At 34.6% G+C, this 20,145-nt stretch overlaps 1 protein-coding gene across 2 annotated transcripts; it reads right to left on the reverse strand.

Annotated features, from left to right (window-relative positions):
* Nucleotides 1-11,489: 11,489 nt before the first annotated feature.
* LOC131305489 (universal stress protein PHOS32) lies at nt 11,490-12,846 on the reverse strand. 2 transcript variants are annotated; one of them, XM_058332412.1, is made up of 4 exons: nt 12,623-12,846; nt 12,209-12,321; nt 11,996-12,114; nt 11,490-11,779 (listed from the first exon to the last, which is right to left on the reverse strand). In XM_058332412.1, exons 1-4 carry the CDS (start codon nt 12,816-12,818, stop codon nt 11,695-11,697), a joined length of 513 nt encoding a protein of 170 aa, XP_058188395.1. In that variant the 5' UTR covers nt 12,819-12,846; the 3' UTR covers nt 11,490-11,694. The 2 variants fall into 2 exon arrangements, with proteins under 2 accessions (XP_058188395.1, XP_058188393.1); XM_058332410.1 differs by having other exon boundaries at nt 11,996-12,126.
* Between the last annotated feature and the right edge of the window lie 7,299 nt (nt 12,847-20,145).

Consider the following 20,145-nt stretch of genomic DNA (forward strand, 5'->3'; position numbering starts at 1 on the left):
GGGTCCGTTTCAGAACATTTTTAAAAAAAATAAGTACTTATTTTACATTTTCAAACTCAAAAATAATGTAAATGAAAAATATTTTTTTTGATTTTTTTTGTACCGTTGAAAAGATCTCAATGAAATCTATCAAACAAAATCCATATTACTAGAAAAATTATTTACATAAACATATTATTTTTGAGTTTGAAATTGCCTTCTTAAAAAATAAGTACTTATTTTGAGTTCAGAAATAGGGCCTTAATAGGGATTATTTTCTCTCTCTATTGTTTTACTATACATATATATATATATATATATATATATATATATATATATATATATATATATGTATGCGCGCGCCGTCACTCGAATTATTCGGATGAATCTCTCAATCAAATTAACAGGGACGGACGCAACAAGATTTTAGTCAAGCGAATATTACAACATATGAGTCAAAATCAATTAAGCCAATACAAAATACTGTACTGTACAAATTATTAGGGCTGCGCATGGTCCGGATCGGATCGAATTCCTATGAATCCAATTCTAATCCATGAGTCATGGTTTTTCGAAAATGAAATCCATGTTCGGACCAAAAAGTCTCATGGTTCTGTTCCAATCCGAACTACGACTCACGGTTTGGTCCCGGTTAATACATAATTCTATGCTAAAAAAATATGTAAAAATGTACATACGCATGCATATATAACTTATTGTATGATAATATGTATAATTTAACTGATTATATGTTATTGTCAATAACTTGTATTTACAGTATGTATAGCCTATTTGACAATACATCCATAATTAACTTATTATAACCTATATAAGTTATTATCTTCCCACTTTACAAATCAGATATGACAAATAGTTTATATTGATATATACCATATTGTCAAATAGTTACAAATAATTTATAAACATAGGTGTAAAATTATAATTATTTACTATATGTTACATATGTATATATTCTATTTTTATTTTTTAAAATATCTCACGGTTCGGTTCGGATAATCCACAGTTTTCAAATAAAAATTCAATCCTAATCTGTATCTCACGGTTTTTTAATTTTCAAATTCGTGTCCGGACCCTTAATCCACGGACAAAATCCAAAAGGTACAGACCGGTTCGGTTTGAATAATATTACTATCACAAATAATATCTATATTATATATTTTCAATCAATTTTTTCGATTGGAAAAATGTGATCGTGAACAATTAGTTGCATACAATATAGTGCATAACCTAGTGTTTCATATCTCTATGTAAAAGTAAGAAGATAAAAGTTTGCTCAACTCTCTTTCACAATGTAAAATGTATTAACAATGGAATCAACATCAAAGGGCTGAGCAATGTCTTTGTCTGTATAAGTGAGCATATAGCTCACACGGAAATCGGCTTCTGCATGTTCTATTTCGCAGTATAATCTTGGCCAATTTCATACATGAAAATGAACGATCGGTTATCACCATAGAAACCAGTTTAAGTTAACACATGCAATACAAATCAATCTAGCAATACTGTATATGATAAGTAATCGACTTCCTTGTTTGCGCTATTACTTGGAACCTCAGAAATTGCGGACAAATTCTGAAACTTTGAGTACTTTAAAACAATCAAGCTCGTAATTACTTTTGCAACTGGAATTTCAAATGTACATGCTCGTGCTCGGTGAAGTCCTTGTTATAGCACATATTTGCAAATTAAGCTTGCAAATATCATCCATAGTTCATTCAATATTGAAATATCTAAAGCAAAGATTTCCATTCATGAATACCGACTGAAATATTCGTAGATCTTTTTTTTGAGAAAAATGTAGTACATATGGATATTAATTTTTTTTTTAAAACACCATGGATGAGTGAGTACTGAGTAGTAGATTTTTGGATAGGGTGGTCATTTGTGCTCATCCGCCTCTCGGTCCGTCTTTGATCAATTCCTCGTACCTTATTTGTGTTGGGTATGCAGAACGAATGCACAACACCGATGTATGACTTAATTATGTGAAACAAAGGTGAAAGTGCGATTTTGGAAGTTATTTTTTAATTGTTTTTCAAGACGGATCCCGTTCCACTAACAACTTTTTTTCACTTTTTTGGTTGTTCTTATTTGTATTTTTTTCTCGTTTGTTCGTTTTGTGCCAAATTTTTTTTTACTTTTCTGATTTTAATTCGTCTCTAAGGACAAAACTGCAACTTTTAGAAAAAGTTTAGTGGAACTAAGTATTAAATTAAAGCGAGGAGTTGATGTGTCAAATTAGTTGTATTTTTTACTTGATAAATGACCTAGTTAACGAATCTAGCTTACATGATATAAAACGATTTGAATCACATCACCTGTGACGAAGGTTGGATGCAAACTGCACAACACCCGCCCAAATCCTCCTCTATCTTAGAAGAAAGGGTCAAAGGTATAAATTAATCGACTATTTTTAATTTTTTTGAATAGCTCCCTTCTAAGAAAAGAAAGAAAAGGGAAAACAAAAAACAATGATTTATATCTCATGATTTATTAATCAATTTTTATTAGTAGTTAGTGACATCGAACTATATATGCATCAAGAAGTGGAAGGCTTGGCTTTGACTTTTTCCTTAGTTGGAAGTTCTGGAGAGGCCGCGGAAGGAAGGTTGGTCATGGCAATAAAAACGGAAGTTCATAATTAATTAAGTTCTCGTTAAAACTTTATTTTCTTCTTATTTTTTTTAAAAGTATATATTTATACTTATGTGGATAAAGCCTTAGTGCAGCTTTAAATCTTTTCAGTATGAGGGAAGAAACGTATATACTAGCTTCTGTTCAAAACACAAAATACCCAAAAAGACTTTTCTTTTTTTTTTTTAATAGCAAAAAATCGAAAAAAAAGATGTAGGGTGAAAACCACATGTGACTGTTCATAAACACACCTCAGTGGATTGGGGCGATTTCTGTTCGGCTAAACAAGTGAACTGGCTTAATTTTTTTGTCCTTATTCAAATTTTTTTTGTATTTGTTAGTTTTTTGTCAATTTTTTTGGAATTATTGCACCGTCATGACAAGAGGAATCTAAAAAGTAAAAAATTACGATTGAAACCTAATTTTTTTAAATAAAAACAAAAATAAGCCAATAAGCCAATTTTTTTTTAAAAATTGGATTTCAATCATAATTTTTTTACTTTTTAGTTTCCTCTGGTCATGACGATGCAATAATCTTCAAAAAAATTAACGAAAAACTAATAAATACAAAAAAAAAAAAAAACAAAAAAAAAAAGCCAATTGATTTATTTAGCAGAACGGGGACATTTGCCAATTATCCTGCTTCAATTTTGCACATGGATCAGAGTAAAAAGAAAAAAGAAAGAAAAGAGATATGAGTCTAGTCACTCAATTAATTGTCGAGTTGACTCATAACCCAAAGCGAAACAATGTTGTACTCCTGCCAATTGAAGAGTTAAATGTTGACAAATCAGGGAATATGTATATATGAAGCAGTAGTAGTAACCAGTTTAATCACTTCAATATGGAGGGGAGGTAGGGTAGAGGTAGAGGTAGAGGTAGAGGTAGGTTTGTTCCAGCCCTATGGCTATGGTAGCTGCAACTATATTAAACAACCAAAGTCATCCAGGTTGGAAAAAGGAGGGGTCCCCTATTTGATTGATTGATAATGGCGGCCCATTATCAATTTCTTGCTAGCTAGGTTCGGACCATCAATGCAATGGGGTTTTAAGGACCCACTCATGTTTATGTGATGATAGACCCCTCTCAACAACCTCTTACACATTGATCACATTTAATTGCAGCATTAGGTGTCCTACAATCATACTACTTGAATTTACATGTTCCTCCATCAGGCTTGTCCTTTGTTTCGATTTGATGTTTTGGGGTATACCCTTGTTGTCCAGTTCAGGGTGGACGTCCTGCTAAGCCTAGCACAGTTTTGAATGGAAAAATGGCCTAATAAGGCCAAAGGACTATCATATACTCCCATTATCCGAATTTTTAATAGTTCATGGTTCAATTATAGTCGGATAAAAAATGAGTTATATTTTTAAATTAAAAATGAATTTTATTTTTAATATGGATATTGTTTAATAGATCTCAATTAATTTTATAAGATAATGTTTTCAAAATTACATAAAATATCAAAAATTATAAAATATAATCGATTGAAAATTGGCACGAATCCCAAAAAGAACTATTAAATCCGAACGGAGAAAATATATAAACTTATAAAGTGTCCTACAGGAGTCCTGGTTTTTTAGGACTCATTTCAAAAGAGGGGGAAAAAAAACGTTTTAATGTAGCTATCAGTAAGTAATTGAAACACATTTATTAGTGTCTTATCTAATGCTTTATACATAACGTATCATATTTCACCACACAAATAAAAGACTCATCTTATCACTTTCATAAAGAAATTGTCGCTCACTCATAAACCCTTCTTCTATTTACTATTATCATTTTTTTAGGGGAAAAAACCCTACTCTGCATTCTGCAAGCACAATATATATATATATATATATATATATATATATAGAGAGAGAGAGAGAGAGAGAGAGAGAGAGAGAGAGAGAGAGAGAGAGAGAGAGAGAGAGAGAGAGAGAGAGAGAGAGAGAGAGTCTGGATCCAGTCAGGACGTTCGGATTTTGAGTTAGGTCTGGACTACAATCTTAGCCGTTGGATTGTGTTTTCAATGGTCCGGATCCACGGATAATTTATTCGCGCATCCACGGATAATTTGTTCGCACGAATAAATTATCCGTGGATCCGGATCATTAAAAACGCAATCCAACGGCTTAGAGCAAAAGTCTGTACCTAATACTAAATCAAGGCGTCATGACTTGATCCTCAGTGTGTGTATATATATATATATATATATATATATATATATATATATATATATATAGGCCCATTATTTACCGGTAAAGTTTTATAGGTCCAGGTCCATAATTGGAACTGCATGCCTTCTCATACTGTAAATTCTTTTTGGATATCTTCTCCCATTTGTTTGTTCTCATTCTATGCTAGTATTATTGACAAGGGAAATTTTCATTGACCTCACCTGATCAGGTTTGGACAAGAGCAGATATATCCCCTACATGTTTTGAAATATCTTTATCCTCCCCTACTTTTGCTTAAATTATCAAGATTCCTCCTCCTAGTTAAATTGGTCGCTCGTTTTCACCTTGTAAGAAGGCTTATCAGAACAATACTAGGATCCTATGGCCAACTTCTGTACGTTACAAATTACAATGAATATCCAAGCGCCTTTACTCAAGTCCACAACAACCTTCTCCCACATTTTTTGTTCTAGTGTAAATATTTTCATTTCATTTGCTAATAAAATGCTTGGTTTTGAGTCAAAACTTTCTCAAACAAATTATTCAATATATTTTGTGCATTTAAACAAGATAGTATCACTAAACATCAATAATTCTAATTGTCTTTAGGGCAAATATAATTAATTAATTTTGGCCAAAGTGAGCCTAAACAATGGTGGATGTGATCTCTGCCCAAAATCAACAAACATGAGTGTCATTCTGTTAATTAGTTTACTGTGAAATAATGGAAGCGGCTTTATGTATTATTTAAAAAGTAAGGGAGGTCAGTCATAGATACTTGAGAGAAAAACAGGGGATATTCCTACTTTTGTTGGAAATCTTAGGGGAGGTAATGTGAAATTTAGCCTAGCTAGCTATTTGACATTTGACAAATGATGCATTCTCAAATCAAGGGCTAGGTTGATGACACGTTAGTGAAACAGCTGTATCCTTTATGTTTCTAGCTAGCCTATACTGGAGTAGTAATTAATTCAACTCCCACAAACTGGGTGAGGTGACACAATCTCTACAGTAGGAGTACTACATATCCCCGAATATGCGGTGAGCTAGCTAGCATTGACAATATCTACTACTCTACATTAATGATGGAGTAGCTTCGTCGATCAATAAGAAGAACTTGCCAAAAAAAGATACTCCCATATAGGTCAATAAGAACTCATAATTACAAGCTAGCTAATCCACCCATGTCATTTTAACCTGGTAGGAGTACTATTTGATTCTTTTTTTCATAATCAAAAAGGGTGAGAGGGGACAACAAGCACATGCAGTAACTCTCTTTAGGCGTGATCATAGAAACTTCCTACCCGTCAATGAAATGTTCGGTTCGAGTCATAGCTACCATCTGGGGGGACAGACCGTCACCATAACACTACTTTAGTGCACAATTGGTGAAAACTTCTCCCTTTTGATCCCCAGACGAGTTTCGAGTACCTGTTGGGACTCGAATTCCCGCCTGTGTTAAAGGGAGGTAATGAGCCTCACCAACTGGGCTACCGATCGAGTAAAACGTAGGGCAGGGGGGCCTCTAAAATGGCCAACAATAAAAATAACATGCATGCATCTACGGTACCCACCCTGATTAATGGCCATCCTCCGTTTACATCATGCTCTACTAATTTCATTGATCCCACATCTCACTTTATTTCAATTCATCTACTCCATATTAACCAATCATTTGGATATTGCCAAGCCTGTTAATTGCTGGAAATATACCATCGGCCGGCAAAACCATAATATTACAAATTGAATTACAAATATACCATCGGCCGGCAAAACCATGATATTACAAATTGAATTACATATTACAACGCATTGAGAAAAATTGATAAGCGAACCGAGCGCTGTAACGGTACAGTCAAGCGAATGGAGCTCTGTAACAGTACAGTCAAGCGAATCGAGCTCTGTAACATAGTCTTTGTAATTAAAACAGCTTCGTTGCCTCACCGAGAGTGTTAGAGTTTTGATTGACATTAGTCTCCTAGGATCATAGAACCACAATAACCAAAACACCATCGAGAACCACCTCGGTGAACTGAATCAGCGTCTCTCTCTCTCTCTCTCTCTCTCTCTCTCTCTCTCTCTCTCCCCAAAGAACTAACTCGATCAGAGATTTCTGTAGGAAATCTTGAAAAATGTGTATGCAGACCATAGAAACGGGGTGGATCGATAAATAGGCAAGAGTGTGACCCCTTTGTTGTGCTTTTGAAATCAATACTAGAAACTCCCGAATTGAATTCTGCCCAATAACTCTTAGAGCATCCACAATGTAATAATCAAAATCAAAAGGTTGCTAAAGTTAACAATGTTTGTTTAAAAAAGTGCTCACATTGTAATAACCAAACTTAGCAACCTCTTAGCAACTCATCAAATATTGGCTTTTGAATAATCAAAACTAGCAACCTTTTGCCAATAATCAAATCTAATGGTCCCCATATTTTCTCAATCAAGTACACTCATCATTACATAAAAACCTTCTCTCTCTCTCTCTCAACAACGTTTCCAGAAAATTATTTTCAAAAACTATTTTTGTTTAGAAACTTAAAAAAAACAAACAGTATTTACAAAAAAAAAAAAACTCTTTTGTTTTTACACAAAAACTGTTTTTTTATTAAAAAAAAAACAGTTTTTTGAAATACTAATAGAAACTGTTTTTTTTTTTTAAAACTGTTTTCTTTTTGAAAAAAAACTATTTAAAAAAAATTCACTAAACTATTTTCTTTAAAAAACTGTCTTTTTTTTTTCTTCATAAAGAGTATTCAAATTATTGTAAAAAAATTTAGTTTTTAGACTTTTGTAGTTTAAAAAGGTGATGTGGCAAGTTTTGGTTACCCAATTTTGATTATTACATTGTGGACCTCTACATTTTTAACTTTAGCAATGTCTAAAATGGATAACCAAAAGATGATGTGGCAACATTTGGTTATCCAATTTTGATTATTACATTGCGGATGCTCTTAGAACATGGGCTAAGAAGCCGCACCAATAATTACACTGTCCAAAAAAGCACAAATTAGGTCTTTCAATTATCTTGGGAGATCTTCCGAACGCCCTGATTTCATTCACCAATTCTGAATGTGTGTTTGGACTTTTGACATATTAATGCTTCAATTCATATATATTCGTCTCTCTTTGAGAAAGAATTAATTGTGGGTATGTAGTATAGAATAGATGGTACCTAGCTAGTATACTCTGTTCGATGGGTACACAAAGTAGTCACCCCATAAATTTTATGGGGCATTTGACAAATCAATTGTCTGATGAGGGCATGCAAAGGGGGGAGTGTGGAATTTGGATCCCTTGTTCAACCCCTTTCTGGACAGGTCCCTATCTCACCCTTTTTGGCCGTTGATTTGCGAGATCAATGGCCGAGAGGGGGGTCGGATAGGAGATCTCGTGGCAGGTAGGAGCTGGGTGATGATGATTTGTTAACTTTGGCTTAAAACAAGGGCCTTATCTTATCTTTGCTTGGGAAAGAAACCGGCCGTCAAAGAGTAAGCCCCAAGATAGTACAGAACATACAAAAATACTCCACTACTCCAGTCCAGTCCTGTAAAAGTATATAGAGATTCGAGTTCTTAATTTAGTACTGAAACCAACTATAAATTAAGTAGGAATTAACTAGGAAGCGTAAGCTAGCTACTTAAGCTACCCTTTCTTTTGAGTTTTGACCAGACCAAAGAGTTCATTTGACATCGAGAACTAATCAATTTACATGCAACAAGTGTTCTACGTACAGCTAAAAGTAGATTCGGCTTATATAGATCGATAATCCAGTTGGCTGTGTGTTATGATGGGACGAGTTAATTGATAGTAAAAAAAATTAGGCTGGTGCAGTGCAGAGAGCGTTTGGAATCTTTATTGAGCCCATCCCACAGGCCACAGACAGCCTTTGCTTATACTCCAGTAACTACTTTAATAATTCATTCAATAATTATAGTATAACCAAGTCTTTTAATTACTAGTAGTATATTTTCCAATTTTGGCAGGTGCATGGGTATTAATTACTACTCCCTCCCCTTGTCTTTTTTTTAGAGTTTAGTATTTCATTTTGGATTGTTCCTTAATAAATGTCCATTTTATAGAGTTAGTAGGGTAAAAGTTGGTGCATTTTCCATTTTGCTTCTAAAAGTAGATTCCATTTTGAAAAGTTAGTGAGTAAAAGTGTAATGATGATGTCTTTATAGATGGTAAGTAGAAAAAGTGGAGATAAAAGTTAATGTGAAATGTGTAAGGACGATGTCTCCTTAATAAATTATGAAGCAGAACACTTAAAAAGAAGGACAGAGGGAGTACTAGCTAGTTTTTTTTCAGACAAGGGTACAACTGTTTTAGTGCCTCCTGTTTATTAGTACCTGTCTAATTAGAGTACTCCGGTTTAATTAGGAGACACCATTCAACCATGCATATGGAAGTACTGCATTAATTATAGTATTATATGTAGGCCCTAAACCAAAACGAGATTCGATCTGTTGAGCTAAAGCGGGAATTTCTGGTTACGACCGGGCCGGGATCGAGAGTACGTAATAAAGGCCAGGAAATCATTCTTAGATCGAGCATCTACTTTAAACTCTTTAAATTTTCAGCAAAATTGGAGTAGTAACAAAATGTAGTACTACAGTACCATTTTCTATTGTAGCTAGTCACCTTTTTGTTTACCCTCCTTCCTCCATCAAACTCACACCATCCTTGCTATTTATAAATATATTGTCTCATTTTTCTTTCTTTGTTCCTCCTCACAAAAAGAGCATCCAACAAATACTACGAAACAATTAAAAGTGCACATCAAAAAATAATTAAACAAAAGTCAATCTCGCTGCCATACAAGACGTACACATGACTTCACTGAAACATCTTCTTTTCCAAAAAAAATACTCCTACTAATAGGCAAGCTAGGAATCCAAAGCAAAGTTGAATTGAATTAAAAACTCAACAAATTAATTCGACAAAACTTAATTAGTTGCACAAAATCTTCAAAACCCAGCGATATACTCCTAAATCCAACTTGCATGCTTCCGTGTGATCATATCTCAATGGCGACGCTATAGCATCAATTAATAGTACTGCATGGGGTCAGCTCAGCTGCATGCCCCTAGGATGAAACTAGCTAATTAATGCTACTATAATTATGTTATACAATTATTTTGGCCAATAGATGAACCCATTGAAAATTGATAATGACTCCGCCCTAGCTATTCTGGAAAATTGCAAAGTAGTACTTGGTATTTTTTTTTTGTTAACACAGTATTCAGGGTTTTTTTTTTAAAAAAAAAGAAAGAAGCAAGAAAGTTTCATTGCCATAAAACTGTTTGTGTAAAACAAATTTAGGTTTTATATTTATTGACATTAAGATATCTAAGACTAAATTTATTAAAGTGGGTATGACAAAAATAAGATAAGAGGTAACATTTTTGGTTTTGAATAAAAAATAAAAAAAGGAGTACGTTACGCTACAGAGATCAATCTCGCATTTCTGTTTATTTGTTTGAAACAAACCATATACTGCAAAAGAAAAGAAGAAGAAGAAGAAGAAGAAGAAGAAGAAGAAGAAAACACTTGACACAACACACGTCTATTTAATTTACCCGAACAAAACATTAATACGTTTACAGTCTTAGTTACTTTCTTTATGGCATAGTAAAGTATAGTATTGGTTAATTTGCAAATTATTGGGCCGGGATAGGTTTCCCTTCCCTTCAAATGGAACGTTCTTCTTGGTTGCCCTTGTGGGCTTACTTGGACTTAGCCCGAGTTAGTTCTAGCGTTAGGCATCACACCATATATATGAGCCCAAGTGAAGTATCATGTCTTCTTATTTTTTCCTGTGAATCAAATACTATAATTTTCTAGCAATACTGTTGAATATATTGGTATCCTTAATTTGATTCTTTATTTGATCGAAGAACTAATATCCAGAATGAGTAGCTAGCCTTGCTTCTTTCGGCAAAAAGTGGCACAATTTCGTTTAAAGAATTTGAAGGCACTGGTACTACGTAATTTTGCAGAAACATAGTTAAACATTCTGTTTGGTTATTATTAATGTCTCCTCTTGGGAAGAATGACAACCTTTTTTAATGTAATGTTTGGCCGTTGATTCTAATAAAATTCTACCATTTTGTCAAAAATATGATCTGATTGATGGTCTTGAGAAAACTTAGCCAGTTTTTTTGGTTAGAATAAATATATATAGGAGTAGTAGTAATCAAGGATAGGATCAAGGTTTGGAATGATCCAATTGTGATCGATCAAGGTGGGTGAAAATGGTGCACTGAAAAAATGTTTGTGTAACGGTTCCCTTGCCATGCATCTTGATCTTTTTTCTCAACTCCTGCCTCCCGGTGATGCTACTCTTCAACTGGAGGCTTAACATTCTTGGCAATTCCTCTCTTAAGTCTTAACCAAGATTCTCTATCTTTTTTAGGTAAGTTAAGATTGTGTTAACAAAACCAAATGACACAGCAGATCGAGGGGCATGCCTCTGATTACAATTATCAGATTGAAATTACGACATTATTTAACAAAAAAAAAAAAAACTTGGCTGTTAATTACTGACACTGTATGACAATTTAATTATCAAATCACATACTCCGCGTGTGCATGCCCAAATAGAAATAGTTGTTATGTGTTTAATTCCAAATTAACTACTCTACTTCGGCAGTAAAACTAAAAGGAATTGCTAACACTTCCATTCAGTTATAATAATCACCTAATTAATCTCATGTAATGGAACTCTCTATCTGCATATTTTCTTTTACACACACATATAACCCACAGAGAGCAGAGCATAGAAAAAGCCACAAATCTCCCACAGACAGACAGACTAATATGATTACAATGATCCTCTCCTCTAATTTCTCCTCCAATATTTCAAAGCTCTCTCTCTCTCTCACTCTTTCTCTCAAGCATTCTTCGGTCGCTTCACAACCACAAGTGGACACTTGACGTGCTTGGAGCAGTAATCGCTCACGCTTCCTAACAGTGCCCTGCAAAATGGAGTATATATCAATTCAATTCAACTTATTAGAAACTGGGAGTACCAATTAATATTAATCAAATCCTCGATCCTGCAGCGATTAGTATATATTGAAGTTGTAGTGGAGTATATTATAGTAGTAGTAGTAGTAGTAGTAGTAGTAGTAGTACAAGTTAATCACTGAGGAGGAATTTTTATTTGTTCAAATTAAAATTGCAGTACCTACCTCTTGAAAAAACCATAGTCATGGCTACCCATGACCAGGACGTCCGCTGCAAGCTTCTCAACCGCTACACATATCACATTCTTAGCATCTCCGCTACCGATCTTCTTCTCCACTTTTATCTGCACATCCAACTTTCCCCACAATCAACAACATACAATTCGGAGACAAAATTAAACAAACAAATACGCAGTCATGTGTGCGTATGACACGTACAGTGGTGGTGTTGAAGGCTCCGTAGACCTCTTCGGCTCTGTTCATAACAGAATTGGCCAAGTCCCTGCTGTATTTCTCCATGGTTGCCACTACATCTCCACCAAAAAGGTATCCTGATAGAATATTCAGAAAACAAAAATAGTGATTAGATAGATACATACATACATAGCAATCTAGCAGTACTTGGGAAAGAAAGAAAGAAAGAATACTACTCCAGCTAGTAATCATCAATATATAAACAGAAAGTTTCATGGATCGATCGAGAGTATCAAGACATGCATGCTAGCTGATGCATATATGGAGATGGAGGCCGGGTACTAAAAAAGAGGGAGGGAAGGAAATTAATAGTACTCGTACGTACGTAGTACTCCAGTAGCTAGGGGATAGGAGAGAGTGAGTGAGTGAGTGACTGACCAGTGGGATCCATGGAGGAATAAGCAGGGGGAGGGGGTTTGACGTAGAGGAGGACGATGGTAGTATTGTTAATATTGTTGGTTTTGGCTTGTTGAGAGAGAAGGTTAGTGAGGCACCAAGACAGAGCATACATGCTCTCTTCGCTTTCGTCTACTGCTACCACTATCCTCCTATCCTTGTTCTTCTTCCTCATCATCCCATTCCCACTACCATATTCAGCTTCCATCTTTTTAAAGTAGTACAGTACAGTACAGTACAGAACTATTTTTAACTGTCTACTTATTAATCTAAATCCAATGGATAAAGCCCGGTCGGCCTTTTCCCTTTTCTGTACGAGATGAGAAACTACTTTCTAAGCCTCCTTAGTTAGTGGAGTAGTATTTGGATCTTGAAAATATAGTACTGTACAGTATATGATGCTACGTAGCAAGGGATCGAGGATATCTATCTGAGGGAGCCGGACTATTTATAGAAGAACCCTTTTTCTGCAATGCTATGCTATGTGAGTAGTGAGAGAAATTTAATTGCTACTGCGCGCAACTGGTTTCAAAGCTAGCAGCGCGCTAGCTAGCTAGCTGTTCTCCTTCAATTTATTTGTCGTGGTTAATTTTGACTTTAGATCGATCGAGCCCACCATATTTGTTGCGTTTGCCTACAGTGCCCACCGAATTCAAATTATTATTGTTGTTCGTTGGAGTGGATATATAACTAGTGGAGTATTAATTAAATTGATGTTTGGACTGGCCATTCTTTCTCATACGTACCAAATTTCCGCCTTCTTTTTCCTCCTCCTCGTCCTTTTTTTCTTTTTTGTTATTGTTTTTAGTAATCGATCAAAAATTTTATTTTAATGGTCCCAATAATTTGATTTGTAGTGAAGGCTTGAAACTGAAGAGATATTGCTTCCTCTTTTAAATCTCGAGTTCAAAACTTCTATAGTGCTATCAATTCTTGTGGGCAGGCACCAGTCAATCAGAATTTTATTCCGACTTTAAATTAATATAAGCTCCTCCACCATTGAGTGGTGAGATTAGTACTCAAGAATTAGTTGCTGTATGTGTAAGCTGGTCCTAACATCTTGAGATACCAAAATATACATCAGAACTCTTAAATTTGCAAAACAAGATCATCGATTCGCCATGGAGCAAAATGGAACCCATTAGAGTCTCACTCGACGATCCATTGAGTTTAGTTACAATTTTGTAGGTGTCGAGATGTAGGCCATCCATGATAATAAAAAAATAAAAAATAAAAATAAAATTAGGTTGATCGGATCAAACAATATTTGTCTTAAAGAGCAATGAAGGTTTTACTTTTACCGCTCATTACTTGAAGAATAAATTAATACAATTTGACTACTCCTTCCGTGATGTCCTAATTTTCAGCGTGATGGTTACACATCTAGGCAAACAAAATGATCAGTTTGAATTGTTAAATTAGATTGCAACTATACATGAGGGTCACATGATGGATTATAACATGAGAGGATTCTAATAAATACCTGTAAGTATTTCGTATAATCTTGTGTGCTCGGAATTGCAGTCTTTTGTGGTGTTGTGACACCATTAGTATATAGTATTTCGAATATGAGGAGGAAAATGTGGTGCATAATTTTCTTGGGTAACTTCCATGTTTTTATTTTGAATAAGATGGAATTTTCATGTTCTTAAAATTTAGAATCTCATCAATAGGGTCACTTTAAGGACTCTAATTTTGGAATAGTTGTATTTGTGCTTGCCTACTTGAAATCAGGGCCGGTCCTATACTTTTGGAGGCTTATGCCTACTCGCAACATGAAGCCCTATCTCTTTTTAAAATTAAATTTGAAACCAAATCATGGAGGATGTGCATATATATGAATATTGCTAGTTTTAGCTAATTTGAGCTCGTAAAAAAACACTTAAATGAAACATAAGGTAAAATATTACTAAAAAAAATGAATGGAATACCAAGTATACCTGTAAATTTGCGTGAAAAGCATTGCTATAAATATCCATTCGTGTAGCAATTAGCATGTTGTGTGGTGTCTTTGTGGTACCAAAGCCATGTAAACTTTTTTTATTTTTATTTTTTTGGGTCGGTTTAATCTCAATAGGTGAAATCTCATGAAGAAGACACTTTTTCAACCATCCACCCATTAGAAATGAAAATGAAGAGCGCCAAACTTGAACCTCCATTCTTGCACACAAGGAACCAGTTAATTCTTACTGTTGGTACACAATGTCGTATTTAGGCCCCGTTCCGCAAAAGGAAAGAATGACATGTCTCGTAAAATAAAAAATGAATACTTAAACAATAAGAACCTTAACAGAATGGAGCCTTATGACCACCATCCATGGCACATCATTGCACAAACTTTCTCACACATGTAGGTTTGTATATAGTTGTATAATTGTCGTTCTTAAAAACAATGAGAGAGAGAGAGAGAGAGAGAGAGAGAGAGAGAATACAACACAAATTGTTCATAGAAACTAATACGTATAATTAGGTGGCTTAAAGTTTATATTGATAGGTGGATGACGAAAGCAAAAAGTTGGAAAAGCAAATGAAAACGAGGTTAAACAACATAATTTTTATTTAGAAAAGAAAGAAACAAGCAAATGAAAACGATGTTAAACAACAGAATTTTATTTAGAAAAGAAACCATATCGAAAGGGAAACGAAATTAACAGACAAGAAGTTAACAAAAAGGAAATTAAAATTAAGTTACAAAGCTGTCTCGATCAATCCCCTTGGAACAGTTGGCCAAGATTCAACAATACAGCTGTTTCAATTCTACTTTGATATATATACACACACACACACACCGCTAGCTCGATCACAAATTAGTCTCGATCAGCTGATGAAATATTAGAGAGTGACAAAAAAGAAAGTTGCATGTCCAGCCTTTTTGGATATTTTTTAGATATTTTTCAATTGAGTTAGATATTTTTTTAGATTCGCCTTTTTGGATATTTTTCGGATCGTAAAGATTCACTCAACTAATAATCGATCTATTCACCTAGTACTTACTACAAAGGGTGGTATTATTAATATCAAAAAATAGTATATATACAATATTCTTCTACTACTACAATTACTGCTTGGAACACCACAATTTAATTCTATGTTAAAAAAAACTTCCAGTACTCCTCTTTTTATTTTATTGTAGATAGAGATTTTGTTGCCAAAAAACAATTATAACAAATTAGAAAAATATAGAGTAGAACCTCCAAAAACCAAATTTAGCTAGGCTAGCTTTGTAACACTCCCTTTTTTGATATCCACATTTTTTTTTTTGGGTCTTTTAGTAAAAAAAAATGCATACATTTTCAACACTGAAATCCAAAAAAGAAAATGTGGTTATAAAAAAAAAGAAGTGTAGAAATTAATTTCCAAAAGAAAAAGTCATGCATATATTAATTATTAGTTGGAAAACTTAATGTATTTCTTTTAGCCGGAGAAGGGATATATGTGAATTTTTATGTGGTTTTCCTTCTCTTTAATCCGATCGATATCCAAACATGCATCCATGCATACATACATACATACTCATTCAACGAATTAAGACTGAAATAATTAAAGGCGTAGAAAAAAGTGAATACAAACAAACAAGGCTAATTAAGGTGGTCCGGCTCCGGTCCATTCAGAGAGTCCAAATCAGTTTCTCTTTTGGATGGCTGCCACACCCAACTTGGTGGGATTCTTTTTGGATCGGTCCTACTATTAAAATTATTGATGATGATATACTCCTAGCTACATACGTGTCGTGCATGAAGAGTACTATTACTAGAAGAAAAATCTAAGCATGCACCTCACCTCTTGATCGATCAAGACTTGAACCAATCCAACCCAATCTATGACGGATGGTTTCCGTCCTTCGGACAAATACTCATCAAATTTATTTACTACTATCATTTAGTACTAGTATTAGGCTTCGTTCCGAAACTAAAAATAAGTACTTACGGAGTATTTTTTAAAAAGATAATTTCAAACTCAAAAATAATATATTTACGCAAATAAATTTTCTAACAATATGGATCTTATTTGATAGATCTTATCGAGATCTTTTATATGGTGCAAAAAAAAAAAATTATTTACATTATTTTTAAATTTGAAAATGTGAAATAAGTACTTATTTTTTAAGAAAGTGTTCTGGAACGGGGCCTTAGAATGCTAGCTGTTGATAATATTTTTGAATTTGAAAATGTGAAATAAGTACTTATTTTTTAAGAAGATGTTCTGAAACGGGGCCTTAGAATGCTAGCTGTTGATAATATTAATTTCGTTATGCTAACAAGTGTTCCTGGGACACGAGTTAAAGTGTATTAAGGTTGCGTTCTTTTAAACTTAACTTAAATATGAAAATTGTCCTTATTTGAATTTTTTTCGCATTTGTTAGTTTTGAGCCAAATTTTTGTGGGTTATTAATTCGTCGACATTTTGACACTAAAAAGTGGTTATTTCTCAAAATACTTGGGTAAAAGTAAAAAAAAATTTACTTTTCCGATTCTTCCCATCGAGACGAATCAATAACCCACAAGTTTGGCGCAAAACTAAAAATGCAAAAAAAATTTAATTAAAGACAATTTCCAAATTTAAGTTAAGTTCAAGAGAATGGGGCAATTAATATGATGAAATATTCTTCAACAATAAGAATTCATTACTATTGATGCCATTTTCTAAAAACAAAGTCCAACAACAATTTAACTAGCATGTATTTAAATATCTTACCAGAATGTTGACTTGTGGCATATGGTATACCGAATCAGTAATTTGCATTTAAGGAGTAGAACTTACAATTACGGTTGTCACAATGGCTTTCACTTCTCCCCTGTGTGCGTCATGGTCACTTCTGCAAATCTCTTTGGCGATACTTTCCATGTACCTCAGCCTCCCATTCTCAGCCAAAATTACTAACTAGAAAACGAGATAAAAGATAGTTTTGGGGGTTAACATGAACTTCCAGAAGTTGTTATTTGAAAACGTTGGATAATATTTTACGAGTTCGTCAGGCAGGAATCGTTCCTTCGTCTTTTACTCTTTTTTTCCCTCCAAAATTTGTAGGGATTTCATGCCTTAGAATTGTTGGGCCCGGAGTACCCCTACGGATTTGGTTACACAATGTCATTCCCTACGACTGCTCTAAAAACAGACTTGCAGGTGTGATGTCGAATACCATAAAAGACTTAATTGAAGCCTCCGCTATCACCAATTGGTTTTAGGAGAGATAGTGGAAAGTGGTCCGATAAGAACATCGTAAGAGGGAGGAGGGCGGCTAGGGTTTTGGAATCGGAGAGAGAGAGAGAGGGGGGAAGGTCCTCCTTTTATTCAAGAGAGAAACAAAACCATCTTTTATTGTTTGCTGATGTGAGCCCTGATTGTGGGTTCATCGGGTTGGGCTTCAGCTAAGATTGGCCCTATAGGTTTTTAAAACTTCGGGTACCAACCACTTTGGTCTTCAAGAAGGCGTGGGCGGGCCAGGCCGGGCCGCCAGGTATCACCTTTCACCACAAAACAAATTCGAAATAAAAAGAAAATAAAATTATTAATGATGAAATACTATTATTTATTTAGTGATAAAAAAAAACTAGTTGTAGTAACTTCCCAACAAATTTAAGTTTATGGAAATTGAACTAGGGTGTGTAGCTTTTATGTTCCGTATAATATTTTCTAAGCGATAGTAATAAGAAGCATGCACATAAGTGATATATCTGTTTTTAATTTTCTCTTTCTGTCATTTCATATTTCAAGAAATTGCAAAAAAAAATAAAAAATCCTGACATTCTCAAATCTTATAAATAGACGTAGCCCAAGGTGCAGCTTAGAGGATCTCTAATGGTTGAGACTTTGAGCTATATGCCAAAGTTATTTTTGGCTTGCTACAATAATACAGTATTTTGCTAAAATTTCACAAAAGTGGCTCCATATATTGTTGTCAAAGCTATTTTTACCTTGATCCATCACGAGTACTCTAGAGTTACTTAAATCATTTAGTAAAGGTTTGAACAAAAAAAGCAAACAAAAATGGAGTAGTTAGGAACACATCCAATTTACATCATTTTTTTACATCCTCTCTCACAACTGTGGTGGGACTCTCTCAAAATAATGTTGTGGGTCTCACCAACCCTTTGTGAGAGAGGATGTAAGAAATGATGTAAACTTGGATGTGTCCCTAGTATTGCTCATAAGTTACCTATAATGATCAAAGTATTATTAGTTCACTTCCAAATAAGCTAGCGCATGTGGAAAAAGCCTCCAATTGGATTAATTATGATCGAAGTACTCCAATTTGCAATCAATTAAGTTCCTACCGATGGATCTCCAAGTAGTATATAAATTCCGCTGTTCCTTCAAGTGTTTTTTCAAACTCGACTCCACCTCTATAACTCTCCTATATACATGCATGCAGAATCGTATTCCATATCAACCCCTTCATGAGGTATTATACGCCCTGATCGAATTGTTAATTTGCTTCCACCCAATCAAAGGCATCCTGGAAATTAATGTTTCAAAACCGATCGAATGCACATCAGGAAGACCTTTCCCTGCACACAGAAGATATGTACAAGATACGAACCAAGATTTGGGTCCTAATTAAGTTTCCGTCAATGAATGCTAATTAAATTGTACCAGGAGTACTTAGCAAATGATGTACGTAACAGCCTAGATTCAACATTTTCCAGATCGAATGACACCAAGTGAAGAGCATGCTAATTGGCTCATTGATTCACAGCCACGCAAAGCTGATATGAACTCTTGTAGCTGTTTCGATCTTTCCTGCGTCCTCATATAGCTAGAACTACTTTATTTGCATTCCTTCCATTAGCTTCACTGTATTACATGGAAATTGACCTTCATGCTAGCCAAAAATTTATTTTGGCCGCAAGATTAGCCCACCGTTGGAGATACTTTTAGTGACGTATGTGAAATAGTTACTTGGCGATGAGGTGGCAGCCGCACGCCCTTCCATAACCTAGCTAGATGCATGGCAAAATAAGAATACAAATGTGATATATATATACAGTCCGGCTATTATGAGGACCACTTCATTTTAATAAAATGCGGACCTCCCTTTTCCGATCGAATTTCGATGATCCGAGCCGCTCAATGTGTTTAGAACGTGATTTTAAGGGTACTCGCGAGAAATCAGCAAAAAAAATGATCGGGAAGGGCTTCATCCGAACAATTTTTGTTTATTTTTTATCGAACAGTTCAAACAAAAACTGCTCGGATGAAGCCCTTTTCGATTTCTCGCAGGTACCCTTAAAATAACGTTCTGAACACATTGAGCGGCTCAGATCATCGAAATTCGACCGAAAAATGGAAGAAATGAGGAGGTCCGCATTTTAACTAAAATGCGGACTCCCTCATTTGAGACTGACTCTGTGTGTGTGTGTGTGTGTGTCTATATATATATATATATCATGATATGCAGGGACGAATTCAGGAATATAGCTTAGTGGAGACACATGTTAATCATAATGGCGAAAGTTCATTTTTTTTAGTCAACTACAGTAAAATCGTACAAAATCAAGGCATGC

Source organism: Rhododendron vialii, chromosome 1a (assembly GCF_030253575.1).
Source record: "Rhododendron vialii isolate Sample 1 chromosome 1a, ASM3025357v1".
NCBI lineage: Eukaryota > Viridiplantae > Streptophyta > Magnoliopsida > Ericales > Ericaceae > Rhododendron > Rhododendron vialii.